The sequence below is a fragment of the Thermobia domestica genome, chromosome 11 (genome assembly GCF_964235325.1).
Source record: "Thermobia domestica chromosome 11, izTheDome1.hap1.1, whole genome shotgun sequence".
Taxonomy (NCBI): domain Eukaryota; kingdom Metazoa; phylum Arthropoda; class Insecta; order Zygentoma; family Lepismatidae; genus Thermobia; species Thermobia domestica.
In genome coordinates this window covers 212,866,542-212,888,181 of record NC_137464.1, presented here as the reverse complement: position 1 = coordinate 212,888,181, position 21,640 = coordinate 212,866,542, and the positions used below count along the sequence as shown (strand labels likewise).

Genomic DNA, 21,640 nt, shown 5'->3' with positions numbered 1-21,640 from the left:
TCAAAACATTTATATAAGTTTAAGAAACGCTTGTTTATATCATTTAGCTGTTCCGGAAAGGAAAATCGCCTTCTACTATCTACTGTAGTATCTGAGAATCACATGTTTAAAGAATGGATTAGCGACAATATTAATATTTGTTTCACTTAGATACTAAACCAAAGATGATTATTGTCTTACCGAAGGCGGTGGAGAATGCAGCCTTCTTCCTTCATTGCTATTTGCTTTTGTTCTGTTTCCACATGGTTCAGCGTCCTCTGTAAATTAATGAAAGTTTGTTAAAATTTATATCTAACTTTGAATTATACAGAGATTATTCCCATCCATATCTAAGTCTATTATCTAAATCAACATACAGTTATGGTTCAATACATTTTTAAAAAGAAGGAAAAAGTAAGATTATTCAATTAAGATAACTCATGTTCGTGAAGTATAAGACTAAAGTACATTTGAGAATACTAGGACAACAGTTAACATTTACTTTATATATCATAACAGCAATAATACTTAATGTACGTACAATAGTACAATAATTTAAAACATACTTCATTGAGAAGTTTCTTATTCATTAAGTTAGTATTGAGTGCGTAACTGTAGGAATTGTAGCTTTGTATTCGCTCAAAGGCTTAGAGAGTCGGGAGCTTTGTTAGTTTTCTGTTATTCCGCATAATCCCTTACTAAGGCTCCCTCACTTATACTCCATATAGTACAGTACAATACACCAAAGTAAAAAAAAAAAAAAAAAAAAAAAAAAGATTGACTTTGACTTTTCCCTGGAAAATCAGTGATAAGGACACTATATATCCTAACGAGTCCAACCGAATTCATCCGATTTGGATCAAACTTGGCATGAAAATCAGTGATGTAATGCTAGAATTTTTGGTAGATTTAAGCCGTTTTCAAAAATATAGTATATACCCCCCTTGCATACACTTATTCCTTCGTAAATTTGAGGTGAGTGTATAACAATATTAGTTGGGTACAACGGCGCCGACTTTCCAAAATTTATGTGGATGCATATCAACGGCGGGACGTGTTATATGTTTTCAGGAGAGTGTCGATATTTTTTATTGATTTTCTTTTAGTTAAAATGTTTTATGAACACTATCATAAAGGGCTGTGCTCGATTATATTTACAATACAGTTTCATTATTATTATTATTATTATTATTATTATTATTATTATTATTATTATTATTATTATTATTATTATTATTATTATTATTATTATTATTATTGTGGGGACTGTCTTTGACTAGGCCAGAGATAGGCAAAGAAGAGGGCAAGATGTTTGATTGCCTTTTTATAGACACATTTGAAACAAAAAATTGTGTTTTAGAGATTAGAAATTTTAACTTCTGTCCCAATGTTTTAATTGCTTATTATTTTTTGATAATGGTAAGTGAGAAATATTTATTTTATATTGTTCCTATCAAACTAAAAATCTTGTGGGTGCGGCGCACCCACAAGATTATTTGTGTGGGTGCTGGAGCCCTGGAGCACCCACGTAGTCGGCGCCCATGGACGGGTATACGCCATATACTCCACTATACGCAACCATTACATCCCTGATGGAGGTAGTAGACCTTGATCTGCTATACAAATTTGTGAAATATATTAGATCTATGGTGTGCAACCTTTGCTCCTTAGTTATACGTAAAATTAGAATCAAATGAAGGACAGTTAATGTTTTACGTCTATAACGTAAGTTTTACTAGTCGTTTGCTCTTCATCTAGAAGCAGTGGTCGATGTGAGACGGTTTGCGATGGTATGCCATACCCCGCTGGTTTTTCTGTGATGAAGGCATACCGCCTCTGGTTTTTCAGTGATCAAGACATACCGTCATTGGAAAGTAGATGCCAAATATCTTTAGTAAATCAATTTTTATACAAAGTAATTAACGAATAGCTTTGCACGCAGGAAGTTTTTTTGTTTATGTAGAAATAATCGCTAACTTAATAACCTTTTATTTTTAAAATGAGATGTCTTCAGAAAAATTCATTCAGTTTATATTTTGATGTACCATATTGAATTGTTTCTTTCTTATGTATGTGTGTGTCTTCTTGCTTTAATGCAAATAAATGTGTTTTGAGAATGGGCGAAATTAGAGGTTGACTGCTGTGGGGGCTGATCTTCTGGGAGTTTGGAATACCCCTCAGTCGAGTGGGGAGTTCGGCAGTTTTCCCGCAGGAAATTTTTAATATAAAAATTCTGTTTTCGAGCATTTTCGTGTATAATTCTCTATAATACAACACAAGGAGATTTATATTCTTTTCAGAGAGTTGTTGACGAAAATCAAAGTCTCTTCATTTCCCTCCCTCCGTAACTACAGAGAAACTCTTCAATGGTTTTTGGTCATTATGTAAATAGAAATGGAATCTTTTGGGCAACATACCCTCACTGTATTTCAACACACAGATAGTCAATATATCGAGTCAAAATCGAAATAAAACATACCACTTCTGATTTTTTTTTCCCAGTTTGAACACTGTCTACAAGTTAAAAAGGTTACTAAAATATCTTGGATAATGACATTCACATTGATTTGTTTGGAGCTCAGGGCCGGTTCTGCCAGATACCAACACGTGTATTTGCACTGGGCGGTAAGTTTCGAGGAGAGATAAAATCTATCATAACTATATTATTTAAAATAAATATTTCTTGTTGGAAACAGACTTCATGATGATGGTAGTTAAATTTACTAAGCTGACCTTCTATTTTGAATATTTGAATACTACTATATTCATAAATTATATTTAGATCGCATTACTTTAAAGGTCACATGGACAGTGCTAAAGCAAAGGGTCAAACAAATCCCAGCATGAATTGCTTGATTGTTGTTAAATACAAGAACTCAATTCTCGAACAGTAACGAACATCTGTTCCGTTTAGTTAGTTATCACAGTTCTGATATGAAAACTAGTCTTGTCTTTGTCACAAACAAATGCCTTATCATTGAAGGTGGAAACAAGTTTTATTTTAGCAGATACCGAAGGAAACTTAAGAAAAGCTAGTTGCGCTGGAGTTGCAAACTGATGTATTGAGATTAAAGCTCGATATTGAATTCTATAAAAAGGATTACCATCTTTCTTCTGCAGGTATGTTCGCCTTATCTTTCACTAACATAACAGATTATTGTGTAAAGAAGAAAACAGACACAACGAGATCTATTTGAAGTATTTAGGCCTTTTTGAGTGCGAATACTCTTTCCCTCCCCTTTGTTGTTCATGCTGGGGTAGTACTTAAAATCATGGCTTTTAAGATTGGTTCTTTCTGAAGAAAGAGGGCGAGAAATGATGCCATTGAACAGGGTGGCAAATTGTCTAAGGTCGGCCCTGTTGGAGCTTAATATGCCTTTCCATCACCGAGGCTCTATGAGACATGGAACTACAAATTAATAAAGATTCGAATCACGTGAATTTCAATGGAAATCAAACAAGGCTTCCCTCCCACAATGGCCCATATTCTAACAACCACAAAAAGCTCCTAAACACCTGCGTATGCAGCATAGGACAGATAATGCAACAATAAACAATATATTTTATTAACCAATATTTGGGCAACCTTGAGAGGAGGTCAACCACATTGCCATCTAAAATATTCCAACCTGCTGTCACACAGACATCATTTCAACGCATCCCACATATGTTATATAATAGGATAAACTTCAGCACCCAAAAGTATGCCATGTTGTAGAAGAACCTGTTGGGAGGGCGTAGGCTTGAATTATAAGGAGAACACTACCGCACTCAGAATGTCATCAGGAAAAACCTTGAAAGAATGGTAGGCGTTGTGACATATCTTCAAGCGGTCAATGTTTCCTCTACGTGAACCAATATCAGCGAAACATGCCTTTACCATAAGCAGTGTTGTAGTTAATTCCAGTCTAAAATATTTTACACAAATCTCTGAATGGAGGACACGGTGGCTTCGTGGTAAAGCGCTCACTCCTGGTTGAATGAATTTGCGGTGAACAGCATCATGTCCATGAGATTTTCGGGGCTCTCTCATTTCCTTCCACATTCTCATTTCATAATTCCTGTGTGCCTACTCCGAGAAAGCCCACAGACACGATGTTGTTCGCCACAAACTTACTTGTCAGGGGACTGAACCAGGGACCCCACGGACCAGAGGTAAGCGCTCTACCACTGAGCCACCGTGCCCCTCACATAAAGAGTACAGAGACAAGTACAGTTCACAATAAAGAGTGTGTCTTGCGTATTTTGTATTTATCATATTTATTCTAACTTCAGCTATTTTTAAAGGCTGCTTTTTTTTTTTTTTTGGTTAGATTAAGGTCATTTATTTTTTTCTGATTTTTCTCGTTTTTCCTTCCACGGACCTTGCGTTCCCTTTCTTTTGCTTCCTGGTGATTGCATTGGTTGCATTGATTCAGTGTGCCTGTTTCGATTTTATTTAGCCTCCAAAGTAAAACTTCTATAAAGAAGATCTTGAGATTTAGTGCTTAGTCAAATATTCACAGTCGCCTATTGAGATCCATCAAACGTTAATTACGCTAACTATAGAAATACAATTGAAATCGGGCACTTGAAAAATGATACTCAATATTGCTAACAATGCTTCACTTAAGGCGTTATTTCGAAACAAATTATAAATGTTGATATTAATTTGGCATTCTTCGGAGACGACTCCAAAAATGGAGAATAAAGCACAGAGAAAATCGTCCTGAAACAACACAAAATGACTACCATTTTAGCGTGTTACTTGTGTGTTAATTCAGCACCAAGCCCGAGCATATCAGAAATAACTCGTTACTACCTGAGCATAATAAAACCGAATACAGAACCGATCCAGAATCGAATCCAGAAAGCGCGTACATGAAGTCATGAACGTAGGATCATCAACGCAGGCCACTGAGTGAGAATAATTAAACCGAATCCAGAATCGAGTCCAGAGAAACCGAGCACAGAGAATCGAGTACAGTAAGGAATCGAGTGGAATCGATTCTTGGACTCGATTGGAATCGATTCTTAAACTCGATTCTGCCCATCTCTATTGTGCATACACATTCCTATTTCATGTATGACCTTATTTAAAAGAAGAGTCTTGCAATGAGGGCCGAGGATTCTGAGTTAAACGTTCCTGCTTAATTTAATTTCGATGACTAGATGAATTGTATAAAGAACAAGGCTGTCAATTTGTACTTAAGACCTTAATTAGGCTCATATTGCACATAGGACCTTCAGCGTAAAACATAATATCATGTATGCTAAATTAAATGGTGTTAATTTGGACTTCTGAATCAAAACAGAAGTAGTCTCTCTTGCTCGAAAGTCGAATTTTTGAATGAAAAATAGAAATTTTCGATCCAGATTGGAATTACTGAAGAGAAGTAAGAAACGTCTATATCAAACTTTTTCTTTCTATAATTTCTTTCTTGATCTAAAAATGACCCTGGTATGTAATGTAAAAATAAGCGTAATATGTGTTATATATCATTTGGGCAGCCCTTTTTAAAGTTTTAGGTAGGCACGTAGCCAGAATATTAAGACAGGGTTGACGAGATATGTTTTTTGAGGTGTAAGCTAATTTGAGTTCACTTTACGTATACTATATCGTGTCTCAGTACGTCATAAATATTATTATTATTATGAAATATGATTTTCCTTAACCCGTAACTACTCACGCCCTTTTTTTTGTGACATCAGTACTCTCACGGGGTTCCCATAGACCCCCAAATTGATATTATTTTTTTACAATATTTTTTTTATATATAATTAAGACATGTAGCATAACTCTAGACATGTTTCTAAAAGTATTTGCTGCAGTTAGATTTTTTGTACTCGTTTTGATACATTTTTTTATCAGGACTTCTGGCTAGCAACACAAAATTTACCTGTTTGGGGGGTCTGTGTACACCACGCGCGAGTACTTAAGGGTTAATGAGCCACGGAGGAACAAAAATGTTTGAAATGCATTGAACAATTAGGAGAGTTTAATGTGATTAAGTTTCTGGATGAATATAAATCATGGCTGCCTGAAGAAGAAAATAATTATCTGGAATTTTCATAAAAAAAAAAAAAAGATAAATAGAAAAATTGGAATAGGCAGATTATCATAATAAATGAAATGTTGCTTTCAGAGATTATATGAGTTTCTGAGAACAAGAAATGACGAAATCCGTTTCTCTTTCAGAGTTTTCAAGTCAATAAGAACAGAAACCTCCTCAATAGCGGATCAATTAAGAAGAAGAAGAAGAAAAGAAACTTTATGGACCGGAAATATTAATGTTTTAAATGTGCTCCTACATTCCACATGACAACCAGGGTTATCATTCAGTCGGTTCGCTCGAAACTGTTGTTAAAATTTCGCAGATTCCTGGAACCGGTTGTTAAAAGTCTCTCTTCATCTCTAGATCTAGTATTTGGGAAAAATAATTTATTATCCATTGCTATTTTCGAAAATAAATACACAAAATATCAATATAAAGATACTATACGACTTAATCCTAGGCACTATTACTAATATCATTGAAATAAATAATATAATATGATTTCATGGTAATAATAGCCTATTAAGAATAATTCAACTTATATTAATAATAGTACAATAATACTATAATACTATTTAAATAATATACTAATACTATACTAATATACTATACTATACTATAATACTATACTATACTAATATACTATAGTATTATAATACTATATATACTATAATATAGTATAGTACTTTAATACTGTAGTATAAAGAAGCATTCAATAAGAAAGGATCACTCTTAAGGCATAATATAGTTCTAAGGAAGAAGTTAATCAAGTGTTATATATGGAGTATTGGACTGTATGCCAGGCCCGTATCCAGGAGGGTCTAGGGGGGCTGGTCCCCCCTAAATTTTTGCGGGCCCCCTCTAAAATTTTCACGGTAGGAAATAAATGAAATGAAATCTTTGAGTTTTACGTCCCACGGTTATGCCGGTTAGACTAAAGAAGACGGTGATGATGAGTAATGAATGAAATGGTGGGATGAAGAAAGTGGGAGGAAACGGGAGAATCCCGAGAAAACCCACGCACACGGTGTTTGTCCACCACAAAGTTCACTTGGCGGGGGCTGTTTTCACGGTAGGCTTGCAAATGAACTATAATATAGTGATGAACTATAATATGGTTGGATCGGGCCCCCCTAACTTCAGCCCCCCCCCTACATTTTTGAGCTGGCTACCGGCCTGCTGTATGCTTCAGACTTGGACATTACGGAAGTTTGGGAAGAAATATTTAGAGAGCTTCGAAATGTAATTTTGGAGGAAGATAGAGAAGATAAAATGGACGGAGAGAGTAGCAAAGATGTTTTAAAACGTATAAGAGAAAAGTGGACGCTTTAAGCTAGCATCCTTCGTAGGAAGGTCAACTGCATTGGGCACATCTTAACGAAGAAATTATCTCCTTCATACCGCCATTAGAGGGAAAGATGAAAGGAAAACGAGATGTAGGGAGAACAAGAAAGTAACTGATCGATGAATTGAAAAATAGAAGAAAATTGTTGGGAGTTAAAACATGAAGTTGAAGATCGAGAAACGTGGTAGAAACATTTCCAGCCCAAACGTTAAAAAAAAATAATCCTAGGACTTACCAAAGGACAGAATATTTAATAATGAAATGAAATGAAATCTTTCAGTTTTACGTCTCACGATTATGTCAGCTAGGCTAAATGAGACGATGACGGTGAGAAATAAAAGCAATGGTAGAATGAATAAAATAGGAGAAAATGGGAGAACCCCGAGAAAACCCACGAACACGATATTTGTCCACCACAAAATCCACTTGACGCTAGCTGGATCGAACCAGGGTTCCCGACGCACAGGAGGTGAACACTCTACCACGGAGTCACCGTGCCCACTACTTAAGGGGCCTCATCACGGCGAAATTAAAATACCGCTAATTTTACAGTAATTATGTGATATCTTCAAATAGATAAAAGATAATCAAAAAGTGGTTCAAGACCTCCCTAGACAATATTATTTTACATGAGATACCGTTATCACCACTCATTTATCTATTTTCGATTTCAAGCCATTTAGAAAACCGGCATTTATTTTCGCGTTTCTAAATGACTGCAAACTGAAAGCTACTAGGTGACTCGCGATAACGGTACCTCATGCAAAATAATATTGTCTAAGGCGTTCTTGTTCCACATTTCGATTATATTTTATCTATTTGAAGATATCACAGAATTACTGTAAAATTAGCGGTATTTTAATTTCGGAGTGATAAGGTCCCTTAATAATAATAACAATAATGATCATGGAATCGGTTGTTAAATGATTTGAATGACACCACTGCTCATAACCAAATCAGATCTTTTCCTTTCAATAAAATAAGTTACAAAAAATTCTTCTCTGTTTATCTTTTGAACGTATTGTCCAGCTTTCGAATGAATGTCTTAACACACAAACTAAAAGTTTCAGGGAGCTTAGCATCCATGGTCACTTGCTAACTATAGACCTGGTTCAGGAAATTGAATTATATCAAAATGTTAACAAGTAAGGTGATTAAATCTTGAATGCTCTATTAAATGGAGAAATTTTCAGTTTCCATAACTGGAAGTGGTCTCTTCAGATAGGATTAAAAAAAGGAGAATGAAATGTGATCTTTTTTTGACACATATTTGGAATGTACGCAAGAAAATAAGGAACGGATGTTTCAAATATTTTCTCAAAAGCACTCCTTTCGCCTCCTGAAATTGCATTGAAAGTGTGACAAGAAGGAGTAATTTTCATATGCTTCTAAGGAGAAAGAAAACTTTCAAGTATTTAAAACAGAAAACCAAAGTTTAATTTCTTGCGTGTTGTCCAAACCTGAAGGAAAAATTGTCACATTTCATTTATAAAAATCTACTTCCGATCTGTTATTAAAATATACAATTTTACCATTTAACAGAGCATTCTAAATTTTGTTACCTCGCTATTTAGTATTTTGAATATTTAATATTTTGGATATTAATAATAATATAACTTTCCTTAGAGAGAGTTAAACGAGCAATTTGAACAGTAAAATTTTGCTTCGGGGGAAAAGAGGCAAATGGGGTAAAGTTTTCTACCGATATAAACAAAGTTCCACTTTTTCATGAGGTACATTACTATATATTGATTAAAATAGTTGCTATATACATCTCAAGCCCAGGAGGGTAATTAACCCCTGTCCCTTAAACGCACACCTGAGAATGAAGGTGATTTTTCTATTGCACAGCAAAAAATGTGGCGTTGAAACAACACAAAATGACTACCACTTTAGTGTGTTACTTGTGTTTCATTTTAACACCAAAGCTATCGCCTTCCGAGCATATCAAAAATAACTAGTTACTGAGTATGAGTATTTGTATTGGTTTTTATTTTGGTATGAGCAAAGCTTTAAGCAGTATATTTGACATTTATACCAAACCACGAATAACGTTCTAGGTTCTCTGTTATCGGTCACAATAATAGTTTTGTAAACCTGTAAATTGTTTGACAATAGTTACATGAATAGCCCTGCTGACATTTGTTTCCCTTATCTGTTATTTTTATCTCTTAACACATAAGAACAGAAGATGGCAGAACTGTTATTATTGTGAATTAACACACAAGTAACACGCTAAAGTGGTAGTCATTTTGTGTTGTTTCAACTCCTCATTTTTGTTGTGTACATTGAGGGCATATTAGAAAAAGAAAATTTAAACGAAAGTTTCTTATTACTTCCCTACATTCTGCATCTAGATTTTTAAAAAAGTTATTTTAAAAATCCACCATTCACTCTGAATAGACTACTTCCGATCTGCTTTGACAATTTAAGATACTATTATTAAATTTGACATGTGCGATTCGAGGTGTCATGTTTTCGTTTTGGAGAGACTTTGTATAATATGAATGCAGTTAAGGGCCTTCTACGAATTAATGACATCGTCCTTTATATTTAATCTAAAAATAATGGCTTCGAACTGCTTACCCGTAATGAGTTACTTCTGTGTTACAAACACAAAACTGGAAAAAATATGAAGGTAAAACTATTTTAGATTTTTAATGGCTGAGGTACCTTATAGGCTAACACAAAGTATTATGTATGTAAAGTGTATAAAGAAATCTGATACATACCTTCAGGTAGACATTGATTTTTCTTCTCGTCGTAAACAGTATTGTCTTTGCAGCTCAATACCAATACCTTTAGGTCGTGGTTTTCTTCTTCGACGCACTGGTAGAACAAATCGCAATACTTTGGATGTCGTCGGAACCCTGTAGGACATACAATAGCATATTGATCATCTTCTAACTGTGGACATTCAGATTCAGATTGAGGTTCTTCTGTAGATTCTTCAGTAGATGATTCAGTAGTTGAGTCTTCTCCAGAATCTGTTGTTGAGTCAGTACTTGAAGTTGTGCTTTCTTCAGAACTGTCTGTACTTGATGACGTTGTGCTCTCGTCGCTTCCACTTTCTGTTGTAGAGTCTTCTTTACTTGTCGTTGTTTCGGAACCAGAGGAGGTAGTTGTTTCGGATCCGGATGCAGGTTCTGCCTGACTAGTTGTTGTCTCTTGGCTTTCTTGACTTGTCGTTGTTTCCTGGGCTGCTGTTGTTGTTTCTGAAGAGCTGCTTGTCGTAGTTTCAGCTGCTGAAGTTGTTTCAGAACTGCTAGATGTTGTTTGCATTTGTGTAGTTTCTTGCTTTTCTGTTGTCGTTTGTTGTTGCTGTTGGGTAGTTTGCTCTTGGCTTTGTGTTGTTTCTGGAGCTTGAGTTGTTGTGTGTTGTTCCGTTGTAGTTTCTTGTTTACTTGTTGTAGTTTCTTGTTGGCTAGTTGTAGTTTCTTGTTTACTAGTTGTAGTTTCTTGTTTGCTAGTTGTAGTTTCTTGTTGACTCGTTGTAGTTTCTTGTTTACTTGTTGTGGTCTCTTGTTTAGTTGTTGTAGTCTCCTGGGCAGCTGTTGTGGTTTCCTGAGCTGCTGTTGTTGTTGTTGCAGCTTCTGTTGTAGTACCCTCTGTCGTCCCTTCTTGCGTAGTTGTTTCAGCTTCTGTTGTTGTTTCGTCTGGTGGAGGAGCACCTCCACTACAGTTACGTTTAGGATATACTGACTCTTCGTGGTTACATGTATCTAGGCTGGGATCCCATATCGTACCCTCACCACATTCAAAATGATATACTGAGTAACGTTTTCCCTTATCACCATCCCAGTCAACACAGCGATAGAATTTTTTGCAGTCACATGGATGAGGATAGTACCCAGCAGATGGACAAGTCACTTCATCACAGCTTTGACTACTGGACGTAGAAGAGCTACTTGTGGTAGAAGAGCTAGTTGTGGATGAAGACTGTTCTCCTTCCGTAGTTGATTCGCTTGATTGTGATGAAGATGTAGTACTTTCAGTTGAGGAACCTTGTTCCGAAGACGAAGTGCTACTTGTTTGAGACTCTCCAGACTGTCCCTGAGAACACTGACTTGAGGCTTTACAATCTCGTTTCACAGATGACTCATGATTACAAGTAGTACTATCAGGATCCCACAACGTTCCCTCACCACATTCAAAATCGTATTTAGTATATCCACCCTTTCCATTGTCTACACATCTATAGAATTTTTTACAGTCTGATGGGTGCGGATGGAATCCTTCAGAAGTACATTCTCCTTCAGAACATGATGAGCTATCACCTGATGATGTACTATCACCTGACCCTCCTTCGGTACTACTTGATGAGGTTGTGGACTCTGATGAAGATGTAGTACCTTCAGTTGAGGAGCTTTGTTCCGAAGACGAAGTGCTACTTGTTTGAGACTCTCCAGACTGTCCCTGAGAACACTGACTTGAAGCTTTACAATCTCGTTTCACAGCCGACTCATGGTTACAAGAAGTACTATCAGGATCCCACAACGTTCCCTCACCACATTCAAAATCGTATTTAGTATATCCACCCTTTCCATTGTCTACACATCTATAGAATTTTTTACAGTCTGATGGGTGCGGATGGAATCCTTCAGAAGTACATTCTCCTTCAGAACATGATGAGCTATCACCTGATGATGTGCTATCACCTGATGATGTGCTATCACCTGACCCTCCTTCGGTACTACTTAATGAGGTTGTGGACTCTGATGAAGATGTAGTACTTTCAGTTGAGGAGCCTTGTTCCGAAGACGAAGTGCTACTTGTTTGAGACTCTCCAGATTGTCCCTGAGAACACTGGCTTGAGGCTTTACAATCTCGTTTCACAGATGACTCATGATTACAAGAAGTACTATCAGGATCCCACAACGTTCCCTCACCACATTCAAAATCATATTTAGTATATCCACCTTTTCCATTGTCTACACATCTATAGAATTTTTTACAATCTGATGGGTGCGGATGGAATCCTTCAGAAGTACACTCTCCCTCAGAACATGATGAGTAATCACCTGATGATGTGCTATCACCTGATCCTCCTTCGGTACTACTTGATGAGGTTGTCGACTCTGATGAAGATGTAGTGCTTTCAGTTGAAGAACTTTGTTCCGAAGACGAAGTGCTACTTGTTTGAGACTCACCAGACTCTCCCTGAGAACTTTGACTAGAGGATCTACAGTCTCTTTTAACTGCCCAGTCATGATTACATGCATTATTGTCAGGATCCCATACCGTTCCCTCACCACATTCAAAATCGTATTTGGTATAGCCACCTTTTCCATTGTCTACACATCTATAGAACTTTTTACAGTTTGATGGATGAGCATAGAATCCTTCAGAATTACACGTTCCGCTCTCTGATTCTTCTTCTTGTCCACTTTGCGATTCCCCTGACGATTCACTTGAACTTTCTGTAGAGGATGATGTGCTACTGTCGGATGATTCTGTGCTGCTGCTTTGTGCTTGACTTTCGGTAGAACTAGACGATGTAGAAGATGATGTATCTGAACTCTGTTGTGATTCGCTAGGGGGAGCATTACAGTCTCTTCTTACTGCCCATTCGTGGTTGCAAGCATTGTTATCAGGATCCCATACAGTACCTTCTCCACAACTAAATTCATATTTTGTATAACCACCATTGTCTGCTCTAACGCATCTGTAGAATTTCTTACAGTCTCCTGGCTCAGGGTGGAAGCCTTCTGATGTGCACTCTCCACTTCCACCTGATGATGAAGTTCCTTCATTGGAGCTCTCTTCTTGATCGCTTGATGATTCAGTTGTAGAACTTTGTGTTGACGTAGTGCTACTGGTTTCCTGACTTTGTTGTCCTTGACTTGAACTTTCTGATGACGAGTCTGTTGAACTTGAACTTGAACTTGATGTTGAATCACTTGAACCACCACTTGAAGCTCCACTTGAAGACGGAGGAGCATTACAATCCCTCTTCACAGCCCACTCGTGATTACAAGCATTATTATCTGGATCCCATACAGTTCCTTCTCCACATTCAAATTCATATTTTGTGTATTTCCTTTGACTATCGCCGGAACTTACACATCGATAGAATTTTCTGCAATCTTTTGGATGAGGATGAAATCCTTCGGAAGTGCATTCTCCATCATTATCAGACGACTGTTCAATTTCATTTTCTTCTTCCGGAGGCATTTCTTGTGGTGACGATGTTGTTGAGGTAGTTGTTGATGTGGTAGATTCTTGTGTTTGAGGACGTTGAGTTGATTGACTTTGAGATGATGATTGTGAACTACTAGAACTATCTGAGCTCTGTGTTGATGATGATGATGATTGTTGTTGTTCTTGTTGCTGTGAAGACCCTGAAGACTTACAATCTCGTTTCACTGCCCACTCATGATTACAAGCGTTATTGTCAGGATCCCACACGGTTCCTTGACCACATTCAAATTCATACATTGTGTATCCTCCTCCAGATTTGACACATCGGATGAATTTCTTGCAGTTGCTAGGATGGGGATGAAATCCTTCTGATTTGCAAGTAGGAGTCTGTCCTGATTCTTGAGAGTCTTCGCTTTCCTCTGGTTCAGAGGCCGCAGTTGTAGATTGAGCAGGTCTTGAGGTAGTTGACGTAGTTGTTGATGATGTTTGTGCTGAGGTTGTTTGTGATGGTCGTTCTTGCGATGTTGTCTGAGAACTTTGTTGTTGTTGTTGTTGTTGTTGGGGAGATTTTGTAGTTGAGTCGGTATGTTGGTTGTCCTGACTATTATCTTCTGATTCCGATCCACCGCCTTGTCCAGACTCAGAATCTTTCCCGCAAGGACCTTTCACAGAACGAGGGTGATTGCAAACTGAGTTTTCACTATCAAATACTGTACCCTCACCACACTCGAATTCGTATTTAGTATACCCTCCTGATCTGCCACCGTTAGATACACATCTGTAAAACCTTCTACAATTCTTAGGATGAGCGTAGAAACCTTCGTTCTGACATTTGAATTCCCCATCGCTTTGAGATGATTCAGATGCAATTTGGTCACTTGAGCTTGTTGAAGAAGATACTGGTGTTACTGTGGTTGTTGTAGTAGATTTAGTTGTTGTAGCTTTAGTCGTTGTTCTTGATGTAGTTGCTGCTGTTGTTTGTGGAGGTCGTGACGTCGTTGATTTAGTTGTTGTAGATTGTGTTGTGCTGCTTGAAGAAGACTGACCTCCATTTGATTGTTCACTTTGTTCCTCATTACCTTCCTCAGAAGACGAAGAACCTCCTCCACTGCAGTCTCGTTTCACTGCCCATTCGTGATTACATATACTATGCTTTGGATCGAAGACAGTGCCTTCTCCACATTCAAATTCGTACATTCTGTATCCGCCACTATCTGAACCTACGCATCTGTAAAACTTTCTGCAGTCTTTGGGATGGGCGAAGAATCCTTCAGATGTGCATCTTGGTTTACCATTACTACCAGAATCAATTGTTCCTGAAGAGGACCCGGTATCTATTTCGTTGTTTTCCTCTTCTTCGTACGCTGGGGTCGTTGTTGTTGTTGTGGTGGTGGTGGTAGTTGTTTGTTTGGAAGTAGTTTTAGGTGGTCTGTTAGTTGTACTCTTAGTTGTTGTTGCTTTTGTCGTCGTTCTTCTAGTTGTTGTTCTGGTAGTAGTTGGTCTTTGTGTTGTAGTAGTCGTTGTCGTTGTAGTAGATGTGGATGTTGTACTCTGTTGTTGCTGTTGTCCTTGACTACCTGAACCATCCGTACCGCCACTTTCTTCGCTGCCTCCTCCTCCTCCTCCGCAATCCTTAACCAGATGGGCATGATTACAAGTATTAGTGCTGGTATCGAACGCAGTTCCATCACCACACTGGAATTGGAATGCTGTGAGTTTTCCATTAGAGTTTCCCCAATCGACACACCGATAGAACTTTTTGCAGTCATTGGGATCTCGATGGAATCCTTCAGATGGACAACTAAATTCTTCCCCTCCGCCATTTTGTCTGCCAAGTGCTCTTTGATGTCCTTCTGCAAGTAAAAATAAATAAATAAATAAAATTAGAAAATTTGGAGTAGTAAATCATTGTTATAGCATAACATAGTTGTAACATGTTAACATTGAGATAGTACATCAATTAAAAAAATAAACAGTGGCTTTTAGCTTTAGACTTTGGCACTGAAATACACTGGTTAAGTTTTTTTCTTTCAGTCGATTAAAGCAGTAGTTCTCAAAATGCGGTTCGCGGACCCCTGGAGGTCTGTAGGACCAGGTCAGGGGGTTCGCGACGCCTAAACCTTGAAATATGTTGTCATAAAATGGAACTTACAGCTGTTATGAAAAAAAGTACTTTTTTCAGTTACTAAAAAGAAAACAATTAGAAATTATACCTACGTCCGTAAATTTAAATGTTTTCCTACTTTACTAAATTTCTATTGCCAAATATTTCTAAATTTCTGCTCCGTGGACCGTTATATAGGAGTTGTCTAAAAACTCCTATATAACGATTAAGGCATTGCAACATTTTATGCCTTTCCCTACCATTTACTTATGTAAGCAGACCTTTCTCTGCTCTTTGTAGTATTAAAACCTTAAAGCGAAATCGTCTTAATGTGGAATCGGGGCTAACATTGATGGTGACAAAACTTATTCCAGATTTCAATGCAATTATGGAAAAACACAAAGAATTTCATTCCCCACATTAGGGGCCCCACATTTGAAAATATTATTTATGAAGTGGATTTCCTTAAAGAGAGAGAGAGAAGATTTTCAGCCTTAAAAGTTACTGTATTTTCAATTAAAATTTCGTTCACTAGGAAAGTCATGTATCTTTAGAATAAATTAGTTATTGCATTATTTTCTTGATCTTTCTCTTGTCAGTGTTAATTCTAATTAGTATATTTTTTTAAATACCATATGAAATTTCAGATAGCATTGCAAAGAGGTCCGCAGATCATTTTCCAAATGAACAGGGGATCCGCGTTATCAGAAAGTTTGAGAAGCACTGGATTAAAGGATATGAAAAAGAATGTACACTGTGTATATATTACTTGGCTCGAGGCTGGCTGTCATCATTGAATAATACGAAGAAAAGTGTCAGTGTTTTTGGTGTGTCTGAATTTCTAAAATGTTTAGAAATATTTTTGATAAATTTTTAATTTGTTACTTTCATAGTTTTAAATTTATCTACAATGCTAATACTAATACGATTTTTAAAAGCTAACTATAGTACAATATATCAACAATTTAACTAGAAAAGAAAATACATATATAATAACAAGAATCTACAGTCAAGTTTAATTTCCTGTGGAATATCATGGAACGAAGAATATTAACAGTAAAAATCTTGAAAATCTCTTCTAACTAAGAAGCATTATTAACATTTAACAATTGATAGTGTAAAATCAATCAAATAATTAACACATTAAACGTGAAAACGATATTTATGATTTGCATTTGAACTTTCTAAACAATTAGCGCGTAAACAGACCTTAAACTTCTGGCACAACAATTCTTAGAGAAGCTGCCATCCAGAAAGTGACACTCATGCCTTGTCTCGAAGTTTTTGCAGGCTTTTCCAGACTAGAGTTTGCTATTTTTTTCTTTCAAGTAGCTTCCCAATTGTCCGCACGACGCTAATTTGATGCCACAATCGTAACACCATCTAGTGAGTACAAACGGTCACCCATCTTTCCTAGAAACCAGACCCGCACTGATGGGCTTCGCTGATCTCATGAGAAACAATACCGCAATACGGCTAGAATGTTGGCCTAGTACCACATACCAGGCTTCGGTGACTCACTGGTAGAGCGTTCACCTCTGGTTCATGGTGTCCTTGGTTCGATCCCAACTCGCGCTAAGTGAGCTTAGTGGTGGACAAGCACAGTATGCGTGGGTTTTGGGTTTCTCCCGTTTCCTTCCACTTTCTTCTTTCCACCAGTTTATTCATTTCTCATCACCGTCTCCTTTAGCATATCCGGCATAACCGAGGGACGTAATACTTAAAGATTTCATTTCATTTCGTTTCAATAAAACATACGAAATAAAACATATAATTAATAAATCATTGTAATATCACGAAGCATATCCTCCGCAGTCGAAAACAGTATACAATCTTAATACAATTGTAAACCTTGTGTAGACGAAGTGGGCTTGTGCCTGCATCTTTGTACTTCACCTATAGAGTGAATAAATTGGAATTGCCATCACTGTTCTTCTCATTTTAACTTTAAATCATTCCGTTACTTTTTCGTAGTGAAAAAATCTCCCTGTTTCATCTATAATTCTAGTTATGGCATAGGCTGTCAGTCCAGACTCCAACAAATTGTAATTTCACAAATGTAATCCGAAATAACATTAATAATAATAATAATAATAATAATAATAATAATAATAATAATAATAATAATAATAATAATAATAATAATAATAATAATAATAACGGACATAGATAATATGGTTTTATCGTTTACGTAAAAATAGAGGATAAAATCTCTTCAAAGCAGTAACGGTTCTTAAGTCATATTAGTAAAAATTAGGGATGGCCAATTCCGGAATTTTTACTTTCCGGAATATGGAAAGTAAATTTGGAAAAATTTTGGAATTCGGAAAAAATCCGATTTCGAAAAAAATAAGAATCAATTTGCTTTGCTTAGTGATCAATTTATTATTTAATTATAGTATATAATAGGCAAAGCTGGTCGTATAATGGAGAATAAATTGCATATTATTGGACTTTTCAGCCCTTTCCACTGACCTTGTGGCCGCCAGTGGAAATAACCAAAGTATCTATCGTTTTTAACAGTCCTTGATTTATCTGTGTTTATGTCTATCTCGAGCCTGGTAGTCTTGAAAAAGAGTCAGAAAGAGTTTTGGAAAATGAAACGAGAATTTTAGAAATGATCCAGCAAAAAATGGATCAAAAGATTGCGATCTTGGTCAAGAATTTTAGGAATGATCCAAAAAAATGAATCAAAAGATTGCAATCGTGGCCAGTAATTTGTTTTTGGATCAGGGGCCACAAAATTTTTGAACGACGCCTAAATCGAGTTTTCGGATTTTCTACGGAATAAGCACATCATACTGAGTTAGCTGATAGTTTGGGTTTGGTAACACTCCAGATGAAGGCGTACAAGAAAATTGTTGATTGAAATATATTGGATCTTGTTGATCCAAAAATGAATTGAAATTAAATGATTTTTTTTTTTTCAGTGTAACGTTCTGCTATTATGCCATTTGGGTTAAGGGAGATGGATTAAGGCAAGTGAATAATGATAGAAGAAATGGTGGAATGAGAATGAGAAGAAATGGAAGTACCCAAGAAAACCCACGGACACGATGTTGTCCACCACAAACTTACTTGGCCGGGATTGAACCAGGGACCCCAAGCACCAGATACAAGCGCTCTATCACAGAGTCACCGTGCCCCATTTGGTCTTGGACATTTGGCTTCGGTCCACGTGGAGCAATCCATTATGGGTTCAACTCTCACTGGAGAGAATAGACATTATTTTAAACGTTCTCGAAGTTTCTGTGTTCGTGATACTGTCGTAACCCTCCTGATACCGTAAGCCATTATATTGGCGTATACAGAAGGCCCGATGTGACATGCGACTGGCCGGTTGGGAAACGGAGTTTTAGGTTCGTTTGGGTGTCGAATATCTCTTCACACATAGTAATAAAAAAATTATACTGGTAATACTAATAGCATTAGTATTAATATTAGTATTATTACTATTAGTAATAATACTAATAATAATAAAAATTTATAGTAATAATAGGGTCTACTATTTCGTCCTAACACCTAAACAGATTTCGCATTGGGAAGGTTGTGGCTACATTTCAAATAAAACTATTTACAAACCAAATTGAAAACTGGGGTGTTTTGGGGGAGGTTCCCCCCAAAATTTACTCTTTTTTTTTAGAATTTTCGAAATTTGCCTCCGTGGCCCCCCTGAATTTGAAAAAAAAATATCATGAATGCCACAAAAAAATAAACTAGAGACCCTATACAACAAAATACTTTTTACTTCATGTCTCTATGCACAATAGAAGTGATGCTATACACTTTTGTTTCATACACTATAGACTATTAAAAATCATTTAAATGGCCCGCGGAATCGCGAAGCATACTGGATATTGGCGGCGGTATCAGGAGGGCTTTAGGATAGAAGGTTTTTCTGTTTAATCAACTACGACAGCATCACGAACACAGAAACTTTGAGAACATATAAAAATGTCTATGTTCTTTAGTGAGAGTTGAACCTATAATGGATTGCTCCTGGTGATCCGAAGTCAAATGTCCAAGACCACTTTTTCTAGGGAAGGGGACGCGGTGAATCAGTAATAGAGCGTTTACCTCTGGATGAGCACGATCCCTGATTCGATCCCCTGGCATGTGCTATATAAAATAAAAAAGAAATGAAAAAGTGACGTAGTCTTTGGAGCACGTGGTCTTGGGTTCGATTCCGGTAAGAAAGCATTCAATGCATTACGGTGTTCTGGATTCGACGTCTCATGTAGTCTCGACATTGAAAAGGAACTCAAAACTTGAACAAACTATCTAAAAGGAAGTTGCGTTGGCAGTGAAATTTGAATTTTTCTAAGAAGAAGAAAAGCCAAAATAAAGAAGGCAAGGTAAACAAAATAGTGCAATAATGATAGTAACAATACAGAAAAAAAAACTCAAGGAATTCGTAACTCCACAATTTCCCTTCACATGATCGCAATTAAAAATGTAATTTCTTCATTTTTTTTAAGTTCACCGCTTTTCTATAGTCTTAACAGGCTAGGTAAAAATAATCCATCTTTTTAAAGTTCCTCTGTGATTGTTTAGAGAATTCTTTTCATTATGCTTTTAAATAGAAATCGAATATTCCTGTCTAGCAACTGCATTGGCAATTGAGTCTGTAGTATCACTCTTCCTACAGAATCATCTGATTATGCGAACCCCATAAATTCTGCTCATTGCTATATTTTACTGCCGTAAAAGTCCCTCCCCATTTTAGAAACTTGGATTCTACTGTTTCACTTCTTGCTAATGTCTTAACTTTGACCAGAATAAACTGTTATGGAAGAAATGTAGGTAAAATAAAATTGAATATATATGTTCAACTATATTTAGGTCAAAGTATCAATGATTTGCATTACCTTACATAGTACAAGACAGTTACCGCTAGAAGAATCCGTTACAATATAGGAGCACCTTTTCCTTAAACAGCAAGTGGTCCCTCTCCTTGTATATTCCTGACCACACCTTACGTTGCTGAGGTATGCCACTAACCGAGAATTATGTGTGCAGTGGATGTGGTAAAGCTGAAGGAGACAGCGACATCATTGGCGTACTTGGAGCTGGAGCACCACAACGGGAAGATGACAGCGGCCGTTGCAGCCAAGTCGTGGACATTAAATAACCAATTTAATTCAAGGCAGAACGGGATCTGTCACCTACAGATGTTCATTTGCCGTTATTCTTTTAATCTTATAACCATGGTATAATAATGAGCAACATTTCTTTTTAATGAAAAAGAAAGAAAGAAAAAAAAGCTTCTTTGCTGACCTTGTGGAAAGTGACCAAGATTTTTTTTCTATTTCTACGTACAATGATTGCGTAAATTGTTTATCATTGTTTCTTTGAAGTTTAATGCACCTTTCCAGCTTATTATTGTTTTTCCTTCTGTCAGCTTTCTCATTTTCATACGGGGTTACTGACTTTAGTGAGCTTGTATCTTGTTCATTATATGAAATGAAGGGATAATTTGGATAAGGGCGTATAGACCTACTTCCGGTAAAATGAGATATACATATTTTTTGCAAGTTTGAGCATGTCCGTATGTGTCTAGGTGGTGTCAAGGTAATGTCTCTGCACCGTTGCGAATCCTATCTCCAAAAATAGTGTGTGAATACGTTGGTTAGTTGGATAAGGGCGTTTGTTTTTTTGCTCTCCTGAAAAATTGAAGAATTGCTAGTTACGCCCTTATCCAAATTTACTCATAATGAAATTCAACCATTCAGTTTAACGTCCCACCTTATACCCTTTAGGCTAAAGGAGAGACGATGATTAAGGCAAATGAGTGATGATGGAAAAATTGGTGGAATGAGAATGTGGGAAGAAACGGGAGTACACAGAGAAAACCCACCCCACATAGCACACTACGTCCCTGATATGTCCCATTTTGATCCCAATCATCCCATTCGGTTCCCGGGATTATCGGGAGAATGAGAAGACATCCCATGGACGTCCTGCATGGGACGTCCTGAAGGATTCCCAAGTACGATGTCCACGGGACGTCCCAGGTAGGACAGGAGGTCCGAGGGA

The 21,640-nt window shown here is 36.9% G+C and overlaps 1 protein-coding gene across 1 annotated transcript in view; it reads right to left on the bottom strand.

The window, feature by feature from the left end:
• Window positions 1-20,728, bottom strand: part of LOC145665450 (uncharacterized) — a 42,020-nt gene extending 21,292 nt beyond the window's left edge. The window contains exons 1-3 of the mRNA XM_081732758.1: window positions 20,668-20,728; window positions 10,092-15,353; window positions 181-257 (exon numbers count right to left, since the gene is read on the bottom strand). Of these exons, the coding sequence (XP_081588884.1) occupies window positions 181-257; window positions 10,092-15,353; window positions 20,668-20,728 (5,400 nt within the window). The remainder of the gene's footprint in view (window positions 1-180; window positions 258-10,091; window positions 15,354-20,667) is intronic.
• Window positions 20,729-21,640: the final 912 nt, after the last annotated feature.